Consider the following 27976-nt stretch of genomic DNA (forward strand, 5'->3'; position numbering starts at 1 on the left):
TTTGAAATATGTAAGAAACATTTGTTAATTTGCGAAATGTCAATATTAAAACCATGGACGTAAGCTACATTTTCACTACGGTGACGTGACGTGCTTTGCGTCGGAATGTACCATTCTGCCGACACACCGGGAAGGATTTTGTTGTGACAGCAGAGTAACAACCCGGCGGGGGAGACGGTAAGGCGCAATCTCTAGCCCTTCGTCTGTGTAATTTAAATCAGCCTTACGATTGTCAGATGAAGCTGAAATGTCAAATTCACGTACATGTTTATATATTTAGTATCACCAAATTGTTCAGATGTTTGTCTTAGTAAATGACAGTTTAACATCCCGGACGTGCAGGTGGCACCAGCACCAAAATATCGTAAGCTAGCGAATCATAGCTACCCTAGTGATTAATCTAGCTAGCTAACGTTAGTAGCTAGCGTTAGGTGAAAGACAGCGAGCTGTTTAAACTTCATCATTTTCTCCCCGTCCTTCTCCAAGGTGTTGACTCATCACATAAAATCCAGCGTGAAAGCTAGCTGTGGTTGAGTAAACGTTAGCGTTAGCCTTTTTTCCTGCTGCAGTTGCTTTGCAAAGTCGTGACTGTCCGTGTCAGGATGGTTGATGTTTCAGTCTCCCGGCCTAACGTTATCGTTCACAGTGCTGCTGCTGCTGCTGCTGCTGCATAATCTCTAGATACCTGCGATAATCAGTTTAAAATAAAATTAGCTTGTCATATGTATGGGCCTGTGTCCGTAATTGACAGTATGTTAGGTTTCTGATTTCGCAATGAAAGTTTCCTCGTCAATATTGCTTAATAATATAACTGGTCTCCTGAATCAGCAAGGGATTCAGTAGAAATACCAAAATCTAAAAACTGAATACTGTGTTATCTGCAGAGTGGAGTACAGTTATGGATAATTTGTTTGTGTAACGTCTTAATATTTGGTTCAGTCACATCGTTAGCAATGCAAAATGCAATAACTATTTTTGAGTCAAACACCCTCAAAACCAACCGCTATATGGTCAGATTATAGATCACCTCTCCATCCATAACCGACAGAGCATTTTACTCTGCAGTAGCCATTGAATTACAGATGTGTCTGAATGGGAGTGTCTCTTGTCTGATCTGATATGATTCATTGTTTTTGGTTTCCAGGTCATAACATAGGTTACTGTATCTTGGATCAACAATGGCCTTCAGCAAAGGTTATCGCATTTACCACAAGCTTGACCCACCCCCTTACAGTGTCATAGTGGAGACAAGGACCAGGGAAGAATGCCTCATGTTCGAATCGGGGGCTGTCGCCGTCCTGTGTAAGGCATCATATTTAATTGCACTGTAATGAGAATATAGTGTCGCTTTGGATAAAAGCCAAATGAAATGGTAACATTGTAATGAGATATGATTTAAATACTTTGTACACTCTCACCACAAATGCAGATGCTACAAGAGAGATATCATTCCCTATCGAGTGATGGAAATGATTCTGTGCTATGATTAAGACACAGGCTGCATTCAACTTATGATTTTAGGGAGAACGTGGCAGATATTCCCCTCATGTTGTGTTGCTTTTGTTTGTCTTCTAGCGGCAGCAGAGAAAGACGCCATCAAAAACACATACACTAAGATTGTTGATGCCTATGGAATCCTGGGCGTCCTCCGCCTAAACCTGGGTATGCTACAGACCGATATTTTCTATTCAGTGCCCCTTGTTGCAGAAATTTCTTGGGTCTGGTCCCAGTTCTTACCTCCAGGTTCAGGTGTGACAGTGAAGTTGCCCTGGTTTGTTGCTGCTTACTTGTAAGCTGCTTTCTCCTGTCCTCTACATGACCTTGAAGGCTCTTGTTATCACAACAAGGAAAAAGCCGTGTAAAAGATTAAAGCTCAGTCTTAGAGATGGCTGAGATTTGACAGTCTGGTGGTTTCCTATAAAAGACTGGCACCAAATTTTAATTAACCTATTCTCTAGTCTGCTCATGCTTTGCATCTCATCTGAATGCATCTATTGACATACTGCTTGATTCCCTCTTTTTTCTTTACAATCCACCATGAATATATATTATTTATTCTCATGGGCCTTTCTTTTTCACAATACTCCACTTTTTCCTCTGCAGGTGACTCCATGCTCCACAGTCTAGTGGTTGTAACAGGATGCAGCTCTGTGGGGAAGGTGCAGGACTCTGAGGTTTTCAGGGTCACACAGACAGACTTTATATCACTGAAGAATGATCCTGGAGATGAGGACCGGATCGCTGAGGTGCGAAAGGTCCTGAACTCAGGACACTTCTACTTTGCCTGGTCTTCCACGGGAGTCAGCATGGATCTGAGCCTCAACGCACATCGCAGGATCTTAGAAGACACTACAGATAACCGCTTCTTTTGGTAGGAGCATGAAATGATAGCTGTTCCAGGTTTATATGGAGACTAGTAGACAGACATTTAACTGTGAAAATCTCTGAAGTAGGAGATATCTGCTGTCTCACATTAGTAGTGAAATAGTTTTTTCTGAATGTGTGGAAATTCTAAGATGTGAAAATTCACAGTTCACGCTGAATTTGTTTGTGTGTTTACTGTTTTGTCTGACTTTATACGAATCAACAGGAACCAATCTCTTCACCTGCACCTGAAACACTACGGGGTGAACTGTGATGACTGGCTGTTGAGGCTGATGTGTGGAGGTGTGGAGATCAGGACCATTTATGCAGGACACAAACAAGCCAAGGCCTGCATCTTTTCACGACTCAGCTCAGAGCGAGCCGGCACACGATTCAACGTCCGAGGAACAAACGATGATGGACAGGTGGCCAACTTTGTGGAGACTGAACAGGTGACTCAGATCTTTGACGCTTCTGTTGAATCTCTCTTCTCGTATGAGAGGTGTCATGATTAAAACTGACAATAAACCAGTCTGATGCAGTAGTTGATTTAATGTATACGCTTTGCATGGCAGTGCTGTTATCAGGTGCCAGTCAGAGCAGGACAAACAGGACATAGAGCAGGGAGCAGTGACAAACAAATTCTGGTTAATACAATCTATTTAAACACTGGTTATCTATTGACTATTCAGGATCAAACCTGATGCAGCCTTCTAGTGAAACAGTATTGCTCCAACAGTTTGTGCTGTCAGTTTATAGACACATTACAAAGACAAATGTAGCCCTTCTACATATAACACACTGCCTGTTATTATGATTTCTCCTTTCCATTTCCCGTCTGTCCTGACAAAGGGGCCATACAAACACACTGATGTTTTTTGCGGCCATTATTTATTGTAAAATGATGTCGTTTTCTTATCAGTTCCCTGTGGTTTTATTTGTTTAGAAAGACCTAATTACTTTGCATTTTTGTTCTTTTCCTTCTCCTATTGTTTGTTTTTTTTGGTTGTTAGGGTGGTCTGTTGTGTCTGTTTTGAGATTAGATGTTTTTTTATAAGCCCTATGCTTTTAAACTTTTTTATTTCATCAGTATAAATGAGTCATTTCTCTAAATGTGTTTTTAATACACAGTTTTATGACTATATCTGTGTTTTGTCATATTGTGAATTAACTTTCCTCTTCTTTTGAACAGGTTATTTTCCTGGATGACAGAGTCTCATCCTTCATACAGATCCGTGGGTCCATTCCTCTTTTCTGGGAACAGCCAGGAATCCAGGTAATGGAAACTAAATCTGTTCTATACAGCCAGTCTTGAATTATGAATGTGAAGTTTTCATAAATTAAGCCACATTATATGAAAATCATTAAACTACCCTCATGTTTGTGTACAAGACCTGTGCTTTTTGTAAATACTGCAGCTGTGGCTGAGGCTCACTCAGTCTCACTTGATTGCAGAGCGTCAGAAGAAGCCAACATGGAGCAAAATGAAAAACACTAAAACATATTGTATTTGGTGTTTGTGTCTGTTAAGACAGTGTAAGGGGAATGAAACATCTCCTTGTACTTGCACTGGATACATTTATCCTAGTTTTAACACATGTTGTCCATGCTGTGTTCAGAAAAAGTCCATTAAGGGTGTTTTGTTGCACCTGAATGAGAACCGGCACCGTAATGGATTGGATGAGAACCCCCATCTGGTATAACCTTCGTTTTTTGGGCGATGGGGGGGGGGCGCTCTCTTGGTGCCAGCGCTTTTGTTCTGCAGATAGAGTATGATTTTCTCTGTGCAATGTCAAAGGCCAGGGGCGAAAACCGAGGCTGCCCCAACATAAATTTACATTCAGATCCCATATACAGGAGATCTAAAGCAGGAACAAGGATCACTGCATTAGCTCATCATAAACAATGCTATTGGGATCTATCTGCCCTTGTCCTGACATTGCACAGACTGGTGGATAAGATCAGATGTGGGAAGGTTAATGGTAGATATAGTGGTTGGTAAAGGGCATTTTTCTGTTTTCCTCAGCTCCCAGACATCTTTGGTCAGGTGAGAGCCTGGTCTGAAAACATCCCCCAACCACTTCCCTTTCACTTTGTTCTCTAGGCAAACTGGATAGGTGTCAATTGATAATGTGGAAGACTGAGCTGTTAAATCCATTAGAGGACCAAGAGAAACCAAGATCATATTAGTCACCTATTCAGTCTACAAGATCTATGGTTTGGTTTAAACACAGGGTAGTGGGCTTGGGGTTGTTTTCAGACAGAACTTTAGTCCCCCCCGCTTTTAAAGTGTTTTAGCTCATAGTCCCCTCCACCAATGGTGGTTTTGTAGGCCTACTTTCTCCTCTCCATACTCTCTAACTCATTCTGTGAGCAGGATTGATAGTTGTCAGTTTTGTCCAGAAGAAGACAAATCAGTCTAGTAATGGGGTAAATTAGAAATAGATGTAAATTAGTCTCTGAATCATCATTGTAGTGTAGTACCATTACGAACCCTGCTAGAAAAGATTTGAATCAGAAAAGCGAATTGAAGGACTTCCCCCTTTTAGATTAGTAGACAGTTAATCAGTTGTTAGTCTTGGTCTTAGACTATTTTTATGGCTGTTTTATGGGGAATTAGCCATTAACCATTACAACAAAAATGAGTCACATCTCTGGTATCACAATGATATCCACAAATATACTTTCACTTTTAATAAGCATTAGAAATCCTTCTGAATCACTTCATTTATCTACAAAAGAACATTCTGACAGCGTTACATTCAAACATCAAATAGTTGAGAAAATCCTGCAACTAAAAGTGAAATAATAATAATAATAATAACTAGTAAGTGGCATGAAATATATCGAAGACATAAAATGCCTTTAGTGGTGAATTAAATCGACACTGGAATGTGTCTTTTTAACAATGAAACTCCAGATACTAGGTTATCTGTTATCCGTTCAGTTGGAGTAAAATGTGAGAAGGTTTCGGTCAGAGGTGTGTAAATGAAACCTGAGCCTTTTCAGATGCCATGTCAGGAAGTTGTTAAATATGCATAGCACAGACCAGCATAACAGTAGAGAGAAGAAGGAGTGACAAAATGGCAGCAGCATGGAGCAAAACGTCTAGCCCTGCCAAACACGGGCCTGTCCCGAAAATGAATGACCAGTTCAGCGCAGGGCAGGAGGAGGGATGGTGACGCTATATTTTTTTTTTTCAGCTGATGAAAGGCCATTAGAGATCGGAAGAGAATAGATTTGAAAAGCGAGAGGAGAAACAAATGAAAGTAGGAAACATTTGTGTCCACAGGCAGATATGAGTATGGGACATGTAGGGACCTGCAGTGCAGCAGATTGAATAGATTTCTCTGCAACAGCCACTAAGCTAGTGACCTGCTAAAGCCTGTCAAGGTGTGGTCATGTGTGGTCTATACTTATCTTTGTGTGTTTTTTGGCGCTCTCAAAATGACAGAGTGGAGGAGAAGTAGTAAGAAACAGAGGCAAAGAAAGAAAGATCCTATCAAAAGTTCCAAAAAATGTTTTAGAGAAAATACTTCTCTGCTGCTCAGTCTCTGTCTCTGTAGTGTATGATCTCCCTGAGCTGCCCCTGTGTTGCTGTTGTCCTACTATGTCATTTTTTTTTTCTTTTTATCACCACTGTAAAGGTCTCACTGTTCAAATTTTGTCCGATATTCTATCCTAAATCCATTCTTCACCACCGGGGTTCTCTGGCCATCTGCAACATGTGTGTGTTTGCGCAACTTTCCTGTTTTATAATCTTTACCAAAGAAGGACATTATGACTCGTCTTTCTTGTCGTTTCTGGTTGTGTCTGCCCTGCAGGTTGGCTCTCATCGCGTCAAACTCTCAAGGGGATTTGAGGCGAATGCTCCAGCTTTTGAAAGGTAATTAAAATGTTCTCTGTGTGTGTGTGTGTGTGTGTATATATGAGTGTAGCAGATTCCAGCTGCTTTATCTGGTCTCCAAGAGATTACCACTCCTCAGAGGAGACACCATAATAGTATGTTTCCTGTACGGTAGTTACTGTCCGAACCAAAATAGAGAAAATCTTTCCAGACTCTTGAAGGAGAGGATGTTAATTGAAGTGTGTCCTCAGAGACACGTCTATTGTAGGGAACAGAAAGGACATATTAAAAGCCCTAAATTAGCTGTTGACCTCAATAGCCTGTATTTTATATTTATTGCAGGCAGTCTTTTTGCATCTACAGTCAATCCTTGACTTTTTGCTAATTGCTTTTGGTAGTGAAAATATTTTATACCACGTTTAATTAAGTTCTTGTGTGTGCATTAAAGCTGTTGAAATCCGTCTCTCGTGCACAGCTATTACATACCAATTGTGTCTTTTCAATAGTTGTATCTTTCCAAATACTCTAAAAGTTGGGAATAATGCTGCAATTATGGATTAGATCTTTTATGACTCATCATCATCTAACTGGCAGTAAAATGTGGAGACCATTTGGCTGCATGTGCCTCCGAAAGTGTGATCACGATCCTAATTTTATCTACAACTGGTCTCAATGTTTGCCTAGTTTTTTTTTACAGAACGTAGCTCAATGTTTGCAAGTACCACAACATAATTTTAAGTGTAAATGGTCACTGAGCTGTCAGTCTGATACCAAAATACAGGTTTATCCCTCCTGTTGTGTTTGGGTCAAATTTGACCCGTTTTCAAGTTTAGATGTGTGAAACATACTTTTAATTCAAAACAAGGCTTCATTACATCCTCTACAATGGCCTACTGAATACAATAAAACACATTTTTTATTATTTTTCTTTTTTTAATGCCTTTAAAAAAAGTTACATTTGTTGTGTTATGGGTCAGATTTGACCCGGCAGTAGTTATTGATTGTTTATGCTGAGAAATACATAGTAAATGTTGCCAAACCATCATGAATAACAAAAATTACAACAAAATAATAGTGATAAGAGTCTATAAAATAGTATCATAATATTGTTTAATAATATCATAATTATGTTTGATGCCAAAAAAGCATATTGACTTGAATTCAGTTGTAGAGTGGAATGCAGCAAATATGATCCTGCCCACCCCCCTCTCTCTCTTTCATTCACACCTCACACACACACACACACACACACACACACACACACACACACACACGTTGACCTAGATCACTTTTGGGGACATTAAATAGACTAACATACATTTCCTGGAGACTCACCGTAACCCTAACCATGACCACTGGGGACACCGCTGTTCTCACCGAACACCTGGCACAGCGTACACACACACACACACACACACACACACACACACACACACACACACGTTGACCTAGATCACTTTTGGGGACATTAAATAGACTAACATACATTTCCTGGAGACTCACCGTAACCCTAACCATGACCACTGGGGACACCGCTGTTCTCACCGAACACCTGGCACAGCGTACACACACACACACACACACACACACACACACACACACAAGCATACGCATACCATGCTTGAGATGACACTTGTGTGATTGACGTTTCTCCTTTTTTCATAGGGAAGTAGATGTGGTCAATTGTGACCCGTAACACAACAGATGTAACAGTAATTGCTCATTTTAACGTAGAAGAAAATATAAACAAGTTATTTTGGGAATTATTTTGTTTATTAGATCATCTCACAGTCTTATTTGCCTGTTCTGTTCATCATAAGCAATAAAATAGATAAATTGTGCCTATTTTAAACTAAAAAAATTGTACATAGCAGATAAAACATTTTTACTGGATGATAATTGGTGTTTTTTTCAGTGCTTGTTAATGAATTGTCACTGAGGCCTAAACCAAGACCTTCTGGAGGAAAGATTATCACACTTATCACTGAGCCACATCTTTAGAGTACTGTGCCTGTTTCCAGCCTTATCAACATTTTGTAGCCTCCACATCAGTCTCATCAGCTGTTCCCTTAGTTAAAGGCAACATGTTGCAGGAGGGCTATGAAGACCCCCAGTGGTCCCTGTACTTCAGAAGATGGACTCAACTGTGCTGAGCTCAGTGCTCATGTCAAGTTTCCCTTTTTTTATTAGTATCTTGAACATGTCGAGACAAGCACATCAGACCTGACACCACGAATTAGTCATTTTTTCACACCAAGTAGTTGGCAAAGCTACTAGTCTTTCTCAATATCTGTTCAGATCAGGATGTATGACTCACTTTGGAATATTTAGTGAGTCTTCTGCAGTAACAGCCAATCATGTATCTGTTTAAATCCCTTGGATAAGCACAAAGGCAACAAGAACATCTTTTTATAAACACAATAACAGTAGCAGAGTGTGGCTTCGGTCTGCTTTTCTCTCCACCGAACGGTGCTGCCTTTCCAACTATATCTGCAGTAAAACCAATTTTACAAAGTATTAATCCCCATTATTTACTTAATGTATTCCCACAACTATTTAGGTGCAAGTGTCACAGCTGAAGAAATATGCACTGAAATACAAATAAGCTGTAAGACCTGTGCAGCTTTTGAATTCACTGCACACATTCACATATTCAAATTTAAAAAGTGAAGCTTTAATCCATAGTTGAATGCCGCGGTTGTCAGTTTTACATCCACAATGATTTGCATATCTTTACCATACATGCATAGTAAGACTTAGTAATAACATGATCCAGACCTGTCAGTAGGCTTATAGTCCTGTGGAAGACTTATATATGATATGATAAATGTTGGCAACACTAATCTGTGATGTCCTTTTAGACATATGCGACACTTTATTAGGTGAATGTGTATGTGTTTTCCAGACACTTCACTGCACTGCGGAGGTTGTATGGTAAACAAGTGATCATCAACCTGCTTGGAAGTAAGGAAGGGGAACACATGCTCAGCAAAGCGTTTCAGGTAAGAGGAACTGTTCTCTGTCCTTCTACCGCAGACATGTAAGGAATTGATCTGATGCTTCTAAACCAGAAAGTCAAAAAAGCCCCGGCAGTGTATGTCAACACAACTGCTCCATTTATTCTGTGTGTAAACCCACGCACGGACAGCAGCGGGGAATTTTCTGGAGTGGGTGGACATGCTGCCCTACGACATAACGCACCACTGTCCCACTGTATTTTCTGTATTTTCCAGCTTGGGAGTGGACGCTATCAAAAAGCTGTTTGTTTTTTTCTTTCTTTCATACTCGCTCCTTGGTTTTGCATACCCCAACTACTGTAACTTGACCTCTTGTCAGGCCACATCATCTTCTGTTTTCTCATACCTGTCACAAAACCACAGAAGAGGCTTACTGCCAGTCAACTTAACTATATGTTGATTAATATTTAAGAAGACATTTCCTGGTTAGCCATAGCTAGAAAAATTCCGTCAGGTGACACATTTCCATTTTGTTTTCAATAAATTATGTTTCATAACCTGTGGGTTCCCCGATGTGGGTTCGTAGATACACTCACACATCTTGTATGCACAACATCTTTGCACTGAATTTGAGTTTCTGGGAAATAAGTCCTCTTCCTCTCTCTGTCACTTTCAGAGTCACTTGAAGGCATCTGAACATGCAGCAGCAGTAAAGATGGTGAACTTTGACTACCATCAAAATGTGAAGGGGGGCAAGGCAGACAAACTCCACAGTGTCCTCAAACCCTACCTCAACAAATTCCTAGAAGAGTGCGGGTTCTTCTACTACTCAGGAGAGACGGGCATCGCAAGGTGAGAAGTAAATACAAATATGTATAAATAAGGACTATTAAAAGTAATTTTTGTTATTGCCTCTTAACATTTCAATGTCTTTTTAGGACTCAGGGCGGGACCATAAGGACCAACTGCCTGGACTGTTTGGACAGAACCAACAGTGTCCAGGCCTTCTTTGCCCTCGAGGTAGGAGTCGGATAATGTGCAGTATGCTTCAGCATTTTCTCTTGTCCTATTAAAGTCTGTTATCTTTACTGATAATGCTTTTAGACTAACCCCCTCCTCCTCTTCCCTCTTCCCCTAGATGCTGCCAAAGCAGCTGGAGGAAATGGGTCTGACAGAGAAACCGCAGTTGGTGGCCAGGTTCCAGGAGGTTTTTAGGACTATGTGGTCTGTCAACGGAGACTCCATCAGTAAGATCTACGCGGGCACCGGCGCCCTGGATGGCAAGGCAAAGGTACAAAAAAACGGCACAATAAATAAAGACAGACACAAGACTTCACTGTAATTTAAAGTGTAACAATTTTGATGTACAGCAGCTGCATTAGATGAAGGACTACAGTGATTTGGTCAGATTTGATGAATTTCAGCACCAGAATGTTGCTCCAAAGGTTGTTAAAGAAACTGTGATTGATAAGCATTTCATTGAGTCATATATATTTTAGTAATTTAGTTTATATTTGTTATATACTGACTTAAATATTAAATTATTATTAAACATGGACACTTGATTAACAACTCTGAAATACACAGTCTCGAAAAACATTTCCAAGTGATAAACAAAACATTTTATTCAGTTCTTTTCATATGAACGTCTTGAGAGAGGTTCACAGAGGTTCTCTAGTATTGACCCTCACAACATACTGTCATCTAACTTGTGACCAGTTCATCTCAGGTCAAGTTTGCTGACCGCAGCCTATCAGATGATCCAGTCTTCAAAGGGGGAAACAAAATTGCACAAATACCACCATTGCGCAATGTGTCCTGTCTGTTGACCTCAATTGTTATTTTTGATTTTGGTATTAAACCATAAATGGCACTTACAAAAAACAAAAAAAGACTAGTTATGCATCATGCATGACAGAGTTCTGCATGAACAGTTGACATAGTTGACTCTCTGTGTGTGTGTGTAACTGTGTGCTTCAGTTTCTTAACTCTTGTGTGCTGTCTCTCTTTGCTGTCCTCTGGACCTCTCTACCTGTGTGGTAAGTTAAGAAGCCAGTCGATGTCATTTTTTTTGAGTCGTGGGTCTATTTCTGGTGTATTATTGATTTCAGTGTCTGTGGGTTAAATGATGATGATGATGATGATACAGGATGGGGTATCCTCTTTTTTTTTTGTTTTGGGAATAAAACTTGATTATATTTCCCCTGAGGAATCTGGGTAATGTGTATACTGTCTTGACTCTTGAAAGCTCCAAGGAGATCTCTCTACCGGTGTACAGAAACTGAAATGCCTTCTTCAACAAAAAAAAATCATTTCCAGTTTGTTGAGTGAACATTTTATTTCTACAGCATCAGAGTTAGAAATCTAAATCTGTTGGATGAAATAAGAGGAATCAAGCCAAAAAAATATCACCATATGTCAACGAATCAAACCAAATCAGCCATCATGTAGCACTGAAATCAGTGTCATTTTGAATTTTTTCCCCTGTCTATCAGTTTTGATGCCTCACAGTCAGTTAAAAAAAATCAACATTATTTGGATCTCTCTGAAGTGTTTCTCCTTTTCTCTTTCTCTCTTCCATGGGTGGAATGGAAAGTAAAGATGCATCTCACTCTCAGTGTATAGATAATAATTAAGTTGATTTTGATTGATTTCTTTTATTTTTTTTGTAGGCGGGAAAGCTAAAAGACGGAGCACGTTCTGTGACGAGGACCATCCAGAACAATTTCTTCGACAGTTCTAAGCAGGAAGCCATCGACATCCTGAGGCTGGGCTCCACACTCAACAGTGATCTGGCGGACAAAGCTCGGGCCTTGCTCACCACTTCCAGTCTTTACGGTAATTATTTACAACACGGGCAATATGACGTATGATTCTGAATACCGTGACGAATACGACGTATCACTTAAATGTTTTGCCAATGAATATGTCAACTAATTCTGACCTGCTACCTGTTAGCCAGAAGGTACTCTACTACTCCGCGTCAAGTGTGAGGTAGTGTGAGGTGTAATCTCCATGTGTCAGCTTCTCTGTCCCAGTTAGATTAAAACTGAACAACTGCTCTGCAAGCATTATCTGTTAAAGCACTGGTTAACCCGCCCTTCTCTCCCTTTTCTCCTCCCCTGCTCTTGCCCACAATCTTAGTCACTGAGCCCGTCTTACAATCAGGTATAGTAACTGACAAACTGCCCCCAGTGGATGGATCTTTTCAAACCGCTGTCATATAGTTGTCCTACCATATGTGTTTGCTGCTCATTATTGTTCATTCCTTTTATATAACTCAATGTTGGCGGTGGTTTAAGCCTCTGTCTGTTGCATATCATCTGACTTTTGCAAAAAAGTAAGAAAGAAGATGCTGAATGAATTTTGCAATGAAATTGAAGAAATTTACAGACAGAAATGAACCATTACCAAGGTTGATGATTTATCTGTATTTCAGCAAGAGTTCTGATTTCCATCCTTCGTCCCATGCCCCATGCTTTGGAACATTGTTGTGATCTTCCTCTGTCATATTTAGACGTTCTCCCATTTGGTTTTGTTAGTTTTGATTCTATTTCTCCCTTTATTTATTTATTTTTTGTTCCCGTGTATGCTGCCCCTCCCACAAACACACACACACACACATGTAAACAACCATCACTCACTCTAATCCTAATCACCTCCCCTCCGCAGCCTCACCCAGAGTATTGCTGGGAATGTGTCAGAACTTCCATAAATACACGCGACCCAAGCAGATCCGAGTGTGTGTCGGCACCTGGAATGTCAACGGAGGTAAACAGTTTCGCAGCATTGCCTTCCGCAACCAGACGCTCAACGATTGGCTGTTGGATGCTCCAAAGAAGGCGGGACATCCTGAGTTCCAGGGTATGTTGATGTTTATTTACCTGCACTAACTGCTGGTAAATGTCATCTTTGGAAATGATGCTACATCGGGATGCTGTTACTTAGTAGATTAAACTTTTTATTTGTTTAGATTTGGTATAAAGTGAAAAAAAAAGGAAAATTCAGGTATTTTACAACCAGCTTTACTGTCATAACTTTGGACAATTAACAACTATAGTTTAGCAGTAATAGTTCTTAGTATACTATCCTAACCATTGGTTTATTAGCCAAAACTAAAACAAAACCTGCTTGGTAAACGAACATTTTTTTTAAAATTAAATTGCTATATAAATCACAAAATTGTATAATGTAAAATATACTAATATCCATTTTCAATCAGACACTTCGGTTGAACATTGTGTCATTTTTCTCTTCACTACAGACAACAAAGCCAACCCCATAGATATCTTTGCCATTGGTTTTGAGGAAATGGTTGAACTGAATGCTGGGAACATTGTCAGTGCCAGGTATGTGTGAAAGATTGCAACCTGAGATAACTGACCTGTCTGTCAACTGTTTATGTAAGACCAAAGGTATTTCACCTATGGGATACGTAGTGCATATGGTATTTACTATCTGTGCTCCATGCTACAAAACAAAAGTTGACTTCAAAGGTGACCATAAATTTTCTTTTGAGATAAGATTTGTAAAGAAAAGGAGCAGGACTCCTTAGGATTTCTTCAACAAGACTTTCTGCATTTTGACACATCTTTTTGTTGTTCTCTCAGCACCACTAACCAGAAACTGTGGGCAGCTGAGCTACAAAAAAACATCTCACGGGACCACAAGTATGTGCTACTTGCTTCAGAGCAGCTGGTGGGAGTGTGTCTGTTTGTTTTCATCCGTCCACAGCACGCGCCCTTCATCAGGTATGAATTTTATACATTCTCATTAGACACTTATGTTATTATACTGTAAACCATAGGTATATGGGGGATCACTGCACTGTGTTGACAATACAAAATTTATAGTTTTAATGTATTTTTGATTGATGAAATTGTGGTAAATCATATTATTCAATATGTTCTCAAGGGATGTTGCTGTAGATACAGTAAAAACTGGAATGGGCGGAGCTACAGGCAATAAAGGAGGTGTGGCCATCCGCCTGCTGTTCCACACCACCAGCATCTGCTTCGTCTGCTCTCACTTTGCTGCTGGCCAATCACAGGTCAAGGAGAGGAACGACGACTACAACGAGATCACACGCAGACTCAACTTCCCCATGGTAATAACCATGACGTTAACAAATCAGTTTCAAAACAGATTTTTTCTATGACGTAAGCATAACGGCGTCTATTTTATCCCCCAGGGTCGTCTGCTGTACTCACATGACTACGTGTTCTGGTGCGGAGACTTCAACTATCGAATCAACCTGCCTAATGAGGAAGTCAAAGAGCTAATCAAACAACAGAACTGGGATGCCTTGACAGCTGGGGACCAGTTGTTTGAACAGAAGAATGCTGGTTCGGTATGGCTTATAGCAGTAGTTACTGTAACATCTCCACAGAACAGAACAGAACAGTGTACCTTAATATAAAGTCTTGGTTCTAAAATAATAATGTCCTCAATAGGTATTCCGAGGATTTATCGAGGGGAAGTTAGATTTCGCTCCTACATATAAGTACGACCTCTTCTCGGAGGATTACGACACCAGTGAGAAGTGCCGTACACCAGCCTGGACTGACCGCATACTCTGGAAGAGGAGAAAGTGGAACTTTGATCAAACAGGTGAGATGCAGACAAGTCTTACCAGCTTAAATAATCTTCTTCTTGTCTGTCTCAGACCTCGTGACTGAAGAAAATAGTGGTGAAAATATGTTTCAGGCTTCCTATTGTCCTGTCTGCCGTTTTTCATCCTATGCCTTTCAATGATTGAATAAAAAAACTAGACTGCTGAAACATAAGAAGACTTAATCTATGCGAGTGCCTCTGTACATATATGTATTTGTTCATGTTTTGCAGCTGAGGAGATGAATGTAGTAGGGGCAACTTCTACATCTGGGGAGAGTGAGGACGATCCAGAACACCCCTGGAGCCCTGGGAGTCTGAAGTACTATGGCAGGGCTGAGCTTAAGACCTCAGACCACAGGTAACTAATAAGATACATCTGTAAGTGTGGAATGAATGAGTATTTAAATTTCACACCGTGTCACATCTGATGAATGTCCCCAAAATTTCAAAATTTGTCAAGTGAAACTAACCGATCACAAAGACAATACTTGTGTTGCGTTGGGTGTTTGTGTTTAATCAAACATCACCATCCTTAAGATCTCCACCTGCCTTTCCCTCCCGTCTGTCTCTAGGCCTGTGGTGGCAGTAATAGACGTGGACATCCTGGAGGTCGACCCCGAAGCTCGGCACCAGGTCTACAAAGATGTCATTGCCCTGCAGGGGCCTCCGGACGGTACTATCCTGGTATCACTGTGCACCTCTGGTCCTGATGACTACTTTGATGATGCACTCATAGACGAGCTGCTGGACAAGTTTTCTAATTTTGGAGAAGTCATCCTCATCAGGTGAGCTGGATACTGAACACAAGACAGACATGCATGACCTGCAGACGTTACACTGGAACTACAATGTCCTTGTTAATGCAGGTTTGTCGAGGAGAAGATGTGGGTGACCTTTCTGGAGGGTTACTCTGCTCTGGCTGCTCTGTCTCTCAGCGCTTCCACTGTAAGTCGTCACTTATTTATATAAATTACTTCTCAGCTATAAAAATGCTCCCATAAGTATTGATATAATGAAAACTGTCTCCATTTCTCTCTTGCTCTGTCTCTTGATTACATTGTAGGTCCTTGGTAAGGTGATTGACATCCGTCTGAAGAGTCCCGGCTGGATTAAGAGTCTGGAGGAGGAAATGAGTGTGGAGAGGATCTGCGGAAGCATCCCCACCTCGGCCAGCTCCACCCTGCTCGCAGAAGACACAGACATGGGCGACGATGACTACGATATGGAAGGTGAGGAGGGATGGCCAAGAAATCCTAATCTCAATCCTCAAAAATGTGGATGTGAATGTGAATTCCAATTTCAACATGGAAGTCTGTAGGGATTTCTAGTTTCAAAGTGATGTATCCCTGCCCTCTTGTCTGTACCAGGCGATGTGGATGAGGAGGTGGAAGAGATTCTTCCCCAGCACCTGCAGCCTGGAGCGGGCTCCGGCCCTGGTACCTCCCCTCTCCCTTCCCCCCGTGGTAGTCCCTGTCCCTCCCCCACCCACGGAGAACCCACAGCCCCCAGCAGGCCCAGCCGCGGGGGCCAACCCTCCCGACCATCACAAGGTAAATACAGCGTGACGCACATCACATCCTGGATTGAAGGTTATGAAATATACAGTCCAGTCATTTGCTCTAGCTTTGCTTACCAAGATATAAACTGTAATTTTGTTCTGTTTGTAATGCATGGAAGCAGATTTAAGTCCATCACCATGCAGGAGGGAAATTCCAGGTAAAATGTAACGTGATGATGTGTTCTATGTTTAGTAGTAGAAGGCTGTAGTGTGTCTTAAAGAGGTCATATTATGCCCCTTTCCCAGTTTAAGATTTTTTGTGGTCTATTTACAAACATTTACATGTTTTTATGGTCAAAAAGCACCTAGTTACGCCTGTACAAGCCATGGATGTAGCCCCTATGTCTCACTCAGCCTGAAAAGGGCTCTTTTGTGTATGTTCAATGCCCCTCTCTTCTGTTTGACTGAGTGTTTTTCGAGTGATGCACGCCCAGGCCAATCACAGGTAACGGATTGTAGCACACAGAGCAGAGGAGAGGAGAAAAACAAGCATGAGCATAAATACAGACTCTCGCACTGAGCTGAAATGAAACAAATGCACATAAAGTAGGGAAATAGCATAAATAAACATATTTAGTTTCTTTCAGGAGGGGTGGGGGGGTCCCGTTGGACAGGTGGGCCTTGGCAATGGAAGGGGAAACGCTTAGCATATAGTTGTGACATCACAACCTTATGGAAGTCCAAACAGCTTGTTTAAAGGCACAGTTTCTGAATACAGGCTGTGTGGATTTCTCCATGGACTGAGCATTCTGATGCTTTCACAGTATTTATGTAGCACCTAAACCTGCTCTATAATCAAAAAAGAAAGGGAAATCTCCCTTTCTACAATATGACCCCTTTAAACTGCTAGTTTTCTAGTTTTTCTAGTTCTAGTATTTTTTTCTAGTTTTCTTTTAAAACAGTGCAGCAGGTTCATCCTTTCTTTGGACAACACTGAATGACAGGAGAGCACAAGGACTGCTGTGATTGAGTGTAGGAATCACAGCAGTGCAGCTGTAGGATGATGCAGTGATGAGATATTTGTCTGTTTGGCTCTCAGAACTGGGGCACATAGCTTGATTTATGTTTGACCGGTGTGATTTGTCAAAGAAAAGAACCAGCTTTGCTCTCTTTAGCTCCTCAATGAATAAAATTTTGACAGGCAATAAATCATAGGGGAGATGGTACAAAAGTATATATCTGTATTGAGTGAATTTGCAAGTCCTCACAGAATGTAATCACACATGTTCTGGAAAAAAAAGTGCAAATGGTTTAGAGTTTTTCCTCGGTCAAATGACTCCCTTTTCGCGTCTGAATTTGCACCTGTTTTATTTCTGTTCTTCCAGGGCCTCCTGTTGACTTCCAGCCTGGTGCCCCTACACCTCAAGCCATGGAGCCCAAACGCCCACCTCCCCCTCGTCCCAATGCTCCCCCAGCAAGACCAGCACCCCCTCAACGCCCACCACCACCTTCAGGTAAAGCCTCCTCCTTAACCTTCTTGTCTACACTTAATTAAAGCCTCATTTTCTGACATTCGTATCACAGAAATTTAGCCTGCAGCTTAAAGCTGGAGTGCGGGACTTTTACATATAAATGAACCTCTGTTACATTCAAACCCTTGCCAAACGAGTTCACATGATGCTGATTAAGCCTATCACCGCCAGGTAAATCTCTCTGTATTTCGCAGTATATGGAGTCTACTATCCACTACTTTACAGGTGCAACAGTAGTGACGGAGTAGGCTACAGCTGTTGACAATGTTTGTGTAATTACTCTCACTGCCAGATGGGAAAGACAAAAGTTCCGCACTGCAGGTTTAAGTCAGAGTAACTAAATGAAGCCCTACACTGGAAGCAGCGGATATTTAATGTTTCTTCAGGTATGAGATACTTTAGCCAGGTGTTAACATTTCCACCTTTATCCCACTGCTTCTCCTCATTCCTGAAGGAGGCATGAGCCCCCTGCCAGTTAGAAAGGACTCTGGAGGTAAAGTGATTGCTGTGGAACTGTGTGCTCAATGCTTACAATCCTGAAGCATTTAAAGTAGAAGCTGCTATTTTCCATCTGCCACTACACACAGAGAGGCATGTTGCACTAGTGCTGTTTGTATTGTATGGCAATTCCAATGCTTATTTCAGTTCAGTCAATATGCTTTAAACCAATAAAATGCTCATAAATCATCAGTGTTGGAACCACTGTGATCTAAAATGAAAAGGCATAGTCAGATCTTAATTTTAGACTTGGCAGCCTTTGTGTGTGGGGAGCAACTGCAGAGTTACAAAGGCTGTATGAAGTATATATATATAGTGCGATCAAGAGCATGTATGCTTTCCTAACCGGCTCGGAGGAGGCTGTGGCTCAGGAGGTAGTCGTCCACTAATCAGAAAGTGGTTCGAACCCCAGCTTCTCCAGTCCACATATCAAAGTGTCCTCGGGCAAGATACTGAACCCCAAATTGGGTGTGTGTGTGAATGGGTGAATGAGCGTTAGAAACACTTTGAAAGCGCTATATCGCTCCTGATGAGCAGGTTGGCATCAGCCTCTGCCATTAGTGTATGAATGTGTGTGTGAACGGGAGAATGTTGACATGTTTTGTAAAGCACTTTGAGTGGTCGGTAGACTAGAAAAGCTTTATATAAATGCTTTCCATTTACCATTTAACCATGCCATATTGCAAAACGGTTAACATCAATAACCCAGTGAGCACACAAAGCACAACAGTCATAAAGGTGCTCCTGAGCTTGTTAAACCTGATTTGATATTTGACTATTGACAGTTAGTTCAGTATTTCAGACTACGCTTTTATTCTCTCTTTGCTTCTCTTTTTGATTTAGCATTGCACAGCCAGCCCACTTTGGTTAATGGCATAGTCACTGTGCATAGAACAAACTTTGCAGATGATTGCATGAGTGTATCTGCTTACTGAAATATCAACACGACATGATTCCTCTCTACGCTTGATTGGATGCGCACACCACTGAGCCGTCATTGGGTTTAGCAGCAGCTTTTAAACTCCATGTTGCCAGAATTGTCCACAAAAATCAATCTCAGACTACATGAAGTTGCTGAATTCTGTTTGATTTTAGATTAAGTACGTGTTTATGATGAGGACTGGGACTTAAGAGCTAGGGAGTGACCACTTAGGTTAAAACTCAAAATGCAGTCCTGCTTGTTGTCATTATCTAAACTACTCCCCATAATTTTCAGTTTTAGTGGAGTTTTCCAAACTAAGTTCTTGTAGAGAAAATGTCAGCTGGGCTCGCATTAATACAAACAACTATTCCTCCTCTGTGGTATTTCTGTGAGTCCTGTAAAAGTCTTTTTTATTAACTGGACATGGTTTTCCTTATTTGAATTTATTCAATGTGTGAGTAGCTGGTAGGACAATGTCATTTTATTCATTTGTACCACTGACACTGAGGGTGAAGGTTTTTTTTCTCTGTTGTGCTTTTCTTATGTCCTTTGCTGTTCTTTTTGAAAATACTGTTTCCTCCTCTTTGACTTTAAGACTGTGGCGAATGTCCCAGCCCACTGCTTGGTAGGAGGGGCAGTGAAGGTAACCAGCTAGGCGGTGTGTCTTTTAAATGTCTTCTGATCCCCGTAGTCTTACACCCTGTCATCAATGTTACAGATGCTTTTTTTTTTTTTGACATTGATGGTTTACTGTTGACAAATTTTGTATTATTGTTGGCCATCTTAGTCTTATGTGTTTGTGAGAGAGGTGTGTTTGGTAGCCTGTAGCTAAAAAAAAAAGCTTTTTTTAAATGCAAAATAAGCAGGGAATGCAAAAGTACATCACCAATTTTAAATTGTAAGCATTTGGATTGGAGTCTAAAATATCACAGCTTGTGCAAGAGAGTGCGTGTGCATCAAAAAAAGGCTATTTTAATTAGTCATTCACATCATAATCAAGAGGTCGATGAAACACGCGGCAGAAGACCATCTGACTCAAACGGTTGCGCATGGTGACGAACAGGATACATCATAAGTACTCACCTTGTCTGTCATTATGACTAAACAAGTATTGATTTGATGATTATAGTCTTGTCATAACAAGGGGAGATAATGTGTGTTAAAGGAAAAATCCCCTTGGTTCAGATTTAAATTGGTTTTAAGGTCAGCTCAGCTACAGTAATCCACTACGATTAGTGGAGAAATCCTCGTTCAGGCAGGTAGATATTCAGGCTCACAGCTTCTCAGGCTTCACTGCTCTGCTGTATTTATTACCACCACACGCTAGTGCTTCTTATAAAATGCCGTCATTGGCAGCAGCTGCTTCCTGTGACCAATATTGCACATTGTGTATAACAGTAATGTATTTCGGTTTCCTTTGTGCCGCAAAGGACCAAAAAGCCCTGCTCTTCCTCGGCCAGATGGTGCAGGTGAGTGCCACAAAGCATGACTCATTTAGTATTAATGTACCAATCAAGACAAATTATTTTATTCAATTATGTAGGGTTGTTGTTGTCCCAATAAAGCCCATTTTTTATGTAGTCTCCTTGTACTTTCAGTGATATAGAGTGAGATTATCTCTCTCTGTCTTTGCTGTAATCCTGTGTTATGTGTTTGTTCCCTGATACAAAATAAGCTTGTCCCAGGGTGGAGGATAGGGTTTGGTTGGTGACTTGGCCTGTCTTCACCTGACCCATTTGTAAGGTGCACAGTCAGCTGAATCCCTCTCGTCACAGTAAAGGTGTGTGTAGTTACGTTTGGTGACTGTGACTGTACAGTGAAGTAGAAGACAGAAGCTGACATCTAAGTCGTGTGGGAACATGTTCGCAGGCGCTGAGAGGGGTTTGGCAAAAAGAATAGTGAAAGAACAGGTGTGTGCTTGCGAGCGGTGTGGTAAGCAAGTTGGCTCCCAGAACAAGGCCTGCCTCTCTTCCAGATCTCCTGCAGGTCAGGAATGACTGAGTCATCATTAATAATGAAGTCAGCCATAGGGAGGTCGGTCTGTCATGGGTCGGGGAGGGTTTGCATTGTACTTGTGGGTTGTTAAGCACAGTGAAAGCTATCCTCCTTATGCTATTTTTTTCATTTCTTTGATCTCCCTGAACACTCCTGCTCGTGCTTCATCTCTCCCTAGGTGGCACAACACATGTGATAAATAAAGAATTGTACAAAACATTTTGTTGCTAGATGTACTATAGCTGGTTTCTCTGTCTTTCAGGTCGTGGTCAAACAGCAGCAGGAGCTCCTGGACCTGGAGGTGTTCCTAGACCGGTGAGTTTTACAATTCAAGTTTGAAAACTCCTTTTTTTTAACTGATTATTTACCCAACTTGTTAATTTCTCCCTGTTCTCTATTCCCTCTCTGCCCTCCAGAATATCCCTCCTCGAGCTGGGGTGATCAGTATGCCTCCTCAGTCTCGTCCACCTCCTCCGTCTCACCCTGGAGCACCCAGACCCATCCAAGAGGTGCATCCAGGGGCCCCACGACCCATCCCTGACACCCACCCCGGAGCGCCACGACCTGTGCCCAGTGCCCAGGCCAAACCAACTGACCTGCCTCTGGGTGAGGGAATGTGTTTTCACAGAGGATAATATACTGGATTATTGACACTAGAATGTTATTATTATGGTACAGCGAATTTAAGCCTTAACTTAGCTTTTAAGCTTTAAGCCTTGTGCTCTGTTTCCTCCCTCAGGTCCTCCACCCTCAGGGCCGCCCGCCGCAGTGAGACCACACGTTCCATCACCCTTGCAGCCACCCATGCAGCCCCAGCAAGCTGCCCCTTCAGTTCAGTCCCAACTCCCACCACCAATGCAACCCACACTTCCAGCTCCACTCCTGCCACAGCAAGCTGCAGCTCCTAAAGCAGCACCTCCTCCTGCTGCTGCTGCTCCTGCTGTTGCTGCCGCCCCCGCTGGGCCTCCACAGGGTCTAGCCTCTCCTAAACCCCCGCCACGTTCCCGCTCCTCTCATGCTCTGCCGCCTGACGCTGCCAAGTCTGAGACAGCAGCCCCAGCCGCACAGGTTGGTGTCAGCTTCCTTTTTATTGAATCATTGGAATTTCAGCAACAATCTATTGAGATTTTTCTGCTTGCACTTACTTAAGTCATGTTCCGTAGATTCTTGCTCAAATTCTTCTCATTACACAAAAATTTTTAATGCAAAATTATGATCAAATGGAAAGTACAGGACAACAGGAAAAGAGCTTCTTTCTGTTCCTCTGTCTCACATTAGATGAGCTTAGTTGTTTATCATTCTTCCTGCTTTTGTCTCTCTGATACATTTGTCTTTCTCTCACAAGCCGGAGAAGCCCTCAGGGTAACAGGTACTTTATATCAAACAACCTCTTTGTCTCATCCTCCATAGCACAACTGTCCTCTGCTCTGTTATTACCTCTCATACATTACACCCAGTAATAACCTCCTCCTCTTCTCTCGTTTCATGATTTGATTTTCCTTCCTTTTACATCTCTCCTTAGTTTTTTTTCAACCTGATTGTTTTTTAGTCCACTGCAAGGCCATGCATTGTCTTGTGTTAGTCTCACAAAATTGGGGAATTATTTGTTTCTTTTTGGCGGTCAACATATCAAACCATAAATGACACAGAGAAAAAAAATGACGTTTATTGTTGGCCGTTTTCCCCTCACTCGTCCTTTCATATCTGCTCACTGCGTCTCATGCGCTGAGATTGAGCTCATATGCAATGACCTCATAATTTTGATTTGACATTTTGTTTAATTGGTATTATTTTGTTTGTTTGTATCACAGTTAGTGATTGTATGTGGACTGTGATACATACATCAGTTATCAGTGTATTAAATTCAACACAATACATATTTGTAAGTGTTTGAAATCAGCCAGATTAAAGGTACCATATGGAGTTTTCGACACCTAGTGGTGTTATCATTCAATGTTTATGATGAGCCGGCCCTTTTTTGGGTGTTTTTTTTTTTTGGTGACTCGACTCACATACACATTCCTACAGACTGCAGAGGGCGAAAACACAAAAAACACAAAGGCGGTAGCGACGAACAGATGAAACATCTAAAACTGTCAGAAAAACAGCTGCGCACATCTTGCTAATTCAGCCTACATGTCCAAGTCAGTCCACACCTTTGCGTGAAAAGTTTAAGAACTTTTATGTGAACAGTCATACCTCTGGTCAAACCAATTTTTTAGTATCTTCTAATCAAGACACACTGAATGCAATATATACATGCAAACACAAGAGAGCTCCACAGGGTATCTTTAAAGTTAGTTCTGAGCTGAAGAACATACATCGTAATAAAAAAACTTGTGGTCCATTAGATAAACACTCCTGTAATGCAGCATTTGTTGTGACCACTGAAGGCATTTTCTTTGTTTTTTTCCTCCTTTAGACAAACGGACTGAATGGAATTCAAGGAGAAGCACAATGGAAGCCCGACCCCTTCGATACCCTTACGTCCGACTTCATCTCCTCTACGTCATCTCCCTGGCACGCTACCCAGTCCCTGACCAGAGGCTCCTCTCTGCGGACTCCCCCCTCCGTCCCCGCGTCTACGTTTTCCTCCAACACTCTCCCTTCATCCTTCTCCCTTCAGTCCTCCGTTCGGCCAGACCCGCAGGGACTCGATTCATCCTCCTCCTCCTCGCTCTCCACCCCATCCCCGTTTGCCTCCAGCCTGCTCCCGCCACCTCCGGTCCCGTCTCGAAGCCGTTCGCAGGAGACACTGCGCGCCTCCCCCAGCCCCTTCCCTATCGACCCGCTTCCCGCCCGACCAAGCAGCACCAACCCCTTCACCGGCCCTCTTGCGCAGCAGCATCAGCAGCACCGCCCTCTCACACCGGACTTCAGCGTCCAGGGTCCGGCCCTGAAACCTAACCTCCAGAGGACCATGTCTGCTCTCACTCAGCCACTCATCCCCACCCCCGCAACAACAGCAGCCCCTGCAGCTGCACCCACCGCCCAGCTCCAAAGGACCATGTCCCTGTTCGGACCATCACCCACTCTTAATCCTGCACCTGCTCCTCTCCTCCCCCTCGCCCCTGACCCGGCTCCTGCCCCCGCCTTGCCTCTGGCGCCACCCTCCTCTATCCCGCCTATCCTCGCGCCTCGTCGCCAGCCACCTCCCCCAGGAGGGAAACCAACCCAGCAGTGGGTCACTTTTGATGACGCATTGGATTTCCAACCTCCGACCAAAACACCGCAAGCCCCCGTCTTCCCCTCCAGTTCTCTAGTGTCCCAAACTCAGACTCAGCCTTCCCGCTCTGGGTTTGGCTCAGAGCCCGACTGGTTATCCTCGGTCCCATCAGTATTCCCAACCCTCCCTCCTCCCATCCCGACTAGAACTGCAACCAGTAACCCAAAGCTCCCAGAAGGACCCAGTGATGGCTGCTTCTTCCCCAGGGAGTCAACAGAAAGATAGGATCACCCTGAATATGTAAAGGGTATATCCAGATATGTATAGATCTATGATAAATGTGTATATGTGCGTGTGTGTGTGTGTATGTACAAAAGAGACAGTATTTAAAAAGTATAGACCAATCCCCTTCTGAATCACAGGAAAAAGGATTTATATCTTGAAGCATTAACAAGAGAAGTGGATGAGCCTAAACGTGTGTTCTAACTTTACGACGGAGATGTTTGCCTGTTCCCTGATATTAACATTTATTTTAATATGAATCGTTCTGATGTTTATTTTTATTTATGGCAGCAAACATGTGCCTGTGTCTACAGTATATAGTTATATAAAGTATATCTATTCGCACAAATCATGTGTGTAACCACTTGTGCAATATCAAAAACACGTCTGCGCGGGCCGTGCAGCTCTCTGCATTCGCCTGCGAGGTTTCACCTAAATCAGTGTCGTCTTCGCATCTGCCACACACTGCGGTTCATATCCATCATTTCGACTGATCTGTACGTCAGAGCGGGATTCTCAGAGTAGACGTTAATCTATTTTTTTTTTGGTTTACATGTAGTAGAAGGCTATGCACTGTGGATTTTACATTTGCCCCCAAATTTGCTGTTGTCTGCAGCAAGTTTTTTTTTCTCTGTTCTGTTTTGTGTCTGAGGGGGTGCAAATTTAAAAGTAATATTGTGCGCTTGCTTTTATTATTGAATGTACTTTATGTTGCACTGGGTTTTGTCATTGCCTCATTGCTGACGCCACAGAGTGAACAACAACAACAACAGCAACAACGAGTCAGTGTCACAGTCAGGCAACACGTTAACTGCCGCAGGACTGATGTCGTGTAATATCATCTCATCCACTTGATAGTAAGACACTTTGTTCTCTCTTTATTCAGTCCTCATTCCTTGTCTACGGGCTGTTGCGCTTAGCTGGATATATTTTGTAGCTCTATATCAAAACCTATACATAGCAATTATGTATAAATGTATGTTTTCAATATGGAAACTACTTGCTAAATGTGCGTATGTGTGTTTGTGATGACCGTATCAGTGGTTTGCACAATGTAACTGATATGCACTGAAATGCTGTGTGTGCTCTCTGGGTTGTGTTCTCGATCATAGCAGAGTGACAAAATTGAGAGTCTGCGGATTGAACAGATGAGAAGGATTTTTTTTTTTTTTTGATCTTTCCACCTCTGTAGTGTTTTGATCCTTCTTGATTTATCCAAAGCATCAAGCCACACTATTGTAAATTCAGAGAATGTGGTGTGCGTGCATGTATATACTTCTGTTACTCTCCAAGTATGAAGATGATGTGATTTGGGTCAGTGGACATGTCAGCCAGCACATGACATGCATTATAAAAAGGGCACTTTTTTTTTTTTTACTCAAACTTTTATTGATCGCAAAAGTCATGCTTTTTGATTTCTAAGGACGTTTACTCTAAAATCTATCGTTGATACTGTGGTGAGAAGTAACGTGTTGTGTTTGAGGTGCATAAATTGTCTGTTGTTGTATTTCACGGTATTTGTGTTTGGATGTGGGTGTGTATACAGAGTTGGCAGTGGAATATACCATTGAGTGATCTTTACCAGAGCTTTTTTCTCTTAGGAAGTCTTCTCTTTTACGTACACACGGTGCATTTGCTTACCGGTTCTGAAGTAACAGCCACTGAATTCACTCACACGTAGCTGTAACTGTGTGTTTCTGCTCTCCAGCCCGCCAAAAGCTGTGGAGTGGCATCACTGTATGCGAAATACATTAACAATACAAGGACTTTTTTCTTCCCCAAGACACTCAACACCACCTGAGTGAGAATGTCCTTGTTGCAACACTAATAGAAGATCATTCACCACTTTTGCTGAAAATAGAACAAACCGCCCTTACTGCTCGGCCCCAAATGCATCACCGGATAAACATTTCCAGCTGTTTGTTTGTATCTCTACCAGGCGCACCGTGGCCCATATTCCAGACGGATTAGTGCGATTTGTCTCACCCACAGATTGAATCGTCAAGTGTTGGGTGTCAAACCTTTCTCAGCGTTTGCAGACCCCACTTGTGATATCTAACCCACCATAGCCGTTTTCTCCAGTTGAGAGTCAGCCTCACTGATTTCATAACCATTCATGAGGTGTATGTGTGTGTGTGTGGTGATGTCAGATGTCAGTATTTTTCCTGTACTACCTACTTCATTCTTTCACTGCTGTTCAGTTTTTTTTTCTTTTTAGGTCAGCATCAATGTTGACACTGACGACGAGCAATAGTTTTGCAAATACAGTCCTCGCTAAAGATTCAGAAATTATGTAACAGCCTGAAATGTCAAGTCTTACAAGCATTTGGATGGTTCACGGAGAATATAACGTCAGACACATGAAAGTACCAGCTAACTAACGCTTCTGCGCTTTGTTTAAACACTGTGTAGAATAGAAAATAATCTTCATTCACTGCACTAAAAGCAGAAGCTATGTAAGCAAGTGTATCGGGTTTGCCTTCGCTTACATGTCGATGTCATCTCTAAAATGCATTTAATGTGTTATCCAGATGTGTGCAGTAGATGCTGTATCTGCATTACCAGTAGGTGACTAGCCAGCGCTTTGTGTCATGTCATGTTCAAGACAAGATTTTATAGGAAACAAAGTGGCTCCTTTTGTGAGGTTGGTGTCCCTTTTTAATGACTATAATCCATAGTAAGTAAGAGTCTGTGTCGTTGAACATATTCTGTATGTATTAAAGTGAAAACATGAAGCGGCGATTCATGTTAATATCCAACGTTCCATATTTTAAGTGCACAGCTGATTGCACATTTATGTATGAAGCAGTTTATGTTGTATGTATGCAAAAATAAATGTAAGTTGAACTGAATGTTGATGTTTGTTGTCTTTGACTGCAGGCTGCCATTTAATTACACACCAAAAAAGAATTTTACAGTCTTGCCTTTAAATAATTCATCTTTTTAACTTAAGTGCACAGATATTTTACAACCTGTTAATTGAGGTACAAACATTTATATGACATGTGAAAAGTCTATATGCAGTTTAATTTTGCCGGAACTGATAACCAGTAAAGTCCTGGCTTTTATTTCCAAATGGCCAAAGAGCCTCTAAAAGCTCCTTGTTTATATGGATGCTGGGGTTGTTTGCACCAAAACTAAATCAAAACCATCTTAATATAATAGTATATAATATATAATAACATCTTTATATATATTATACTCATAAGTATTCAGCAGATATGTTTTATATATGAGTATGTTTTTTTAATTGTTTTTTGTTTTTTATCCCTTCAACTTTTAGTAACTTCCTCAAACATAAT

General features: G+C 41.7%; 1 protein-coding gene across 3 annotated transcripts; it reads left to right on the plus strand.

Moving 5' to 3' along the window:
• Positions 1-106: 106 nt before the first annotated feature.
• synj1 (synaptojanin 1) lies at positions 107-27526 on the plus strand. 3 transcript variants are annotated; one of them, XM_042430403.1, is made up of 29 exons: positions 107-177; positions 1145-1302; positions 1576-1662; positions 2104-2371; positions 2591-2816; positions 3557-3640; positions 6189-6250; positions 9117-9213; positions 9845-10020; positions 10107-10188; positions 10307-10459; positions 11841-12006; positions 12313-12336; positions 12841-13032; positions 13433-13517; positions 13779-13919; positions 14083-14275; positions 14360-14518; positions 14622-14778; positions 15013-15139; positions 15354-15566; positions 15648-15726; positions 15845-16010; positions 16149-16331; positions 17665-17793; positions 21489-21541; positions 21643-21832; positions 21966-22294; positions 23649-27526. In XM_042430403.1, exons 2-29 carry the CDS (start codon positions 1179-1181, stop codon positions 24675-24677), a joined length of 4974 nt encoding a protein of 1657 aa, XP_042286337.1. In that variant the 5' UTR covers positions 107-177; positions 1145-1178; the 3' UTR covers positions 24678-27526. The 3 variants fall into 3 exon arrangements, with proteins under 3 accessions (XP_042286337.1, XP_042286339.1, XP_042286338.1); XM_042430404.1 differs by lacking the exon at positions 107-177 and adding an exon at positions 204-364; XM_042430405.1 differs by lacking the exon at positions 12313-12336.
• Positions 27527-27976: the final 450 nt, after the last annotated feature.

Source organism: Thunnus maccoyii, chromosome 13 (genome assembly GCF_910596095.1).
Source record: "Thunnus maccoyii chromosome 13, fThuMac1.1, whole genome shotgun sequence".
Lineage (NCBI taxonomy): Eukaryota > Metazoa > Chordata > Actinopteri > Scombriformes > Scombridae > Thunnus > Thunnus maccoyii.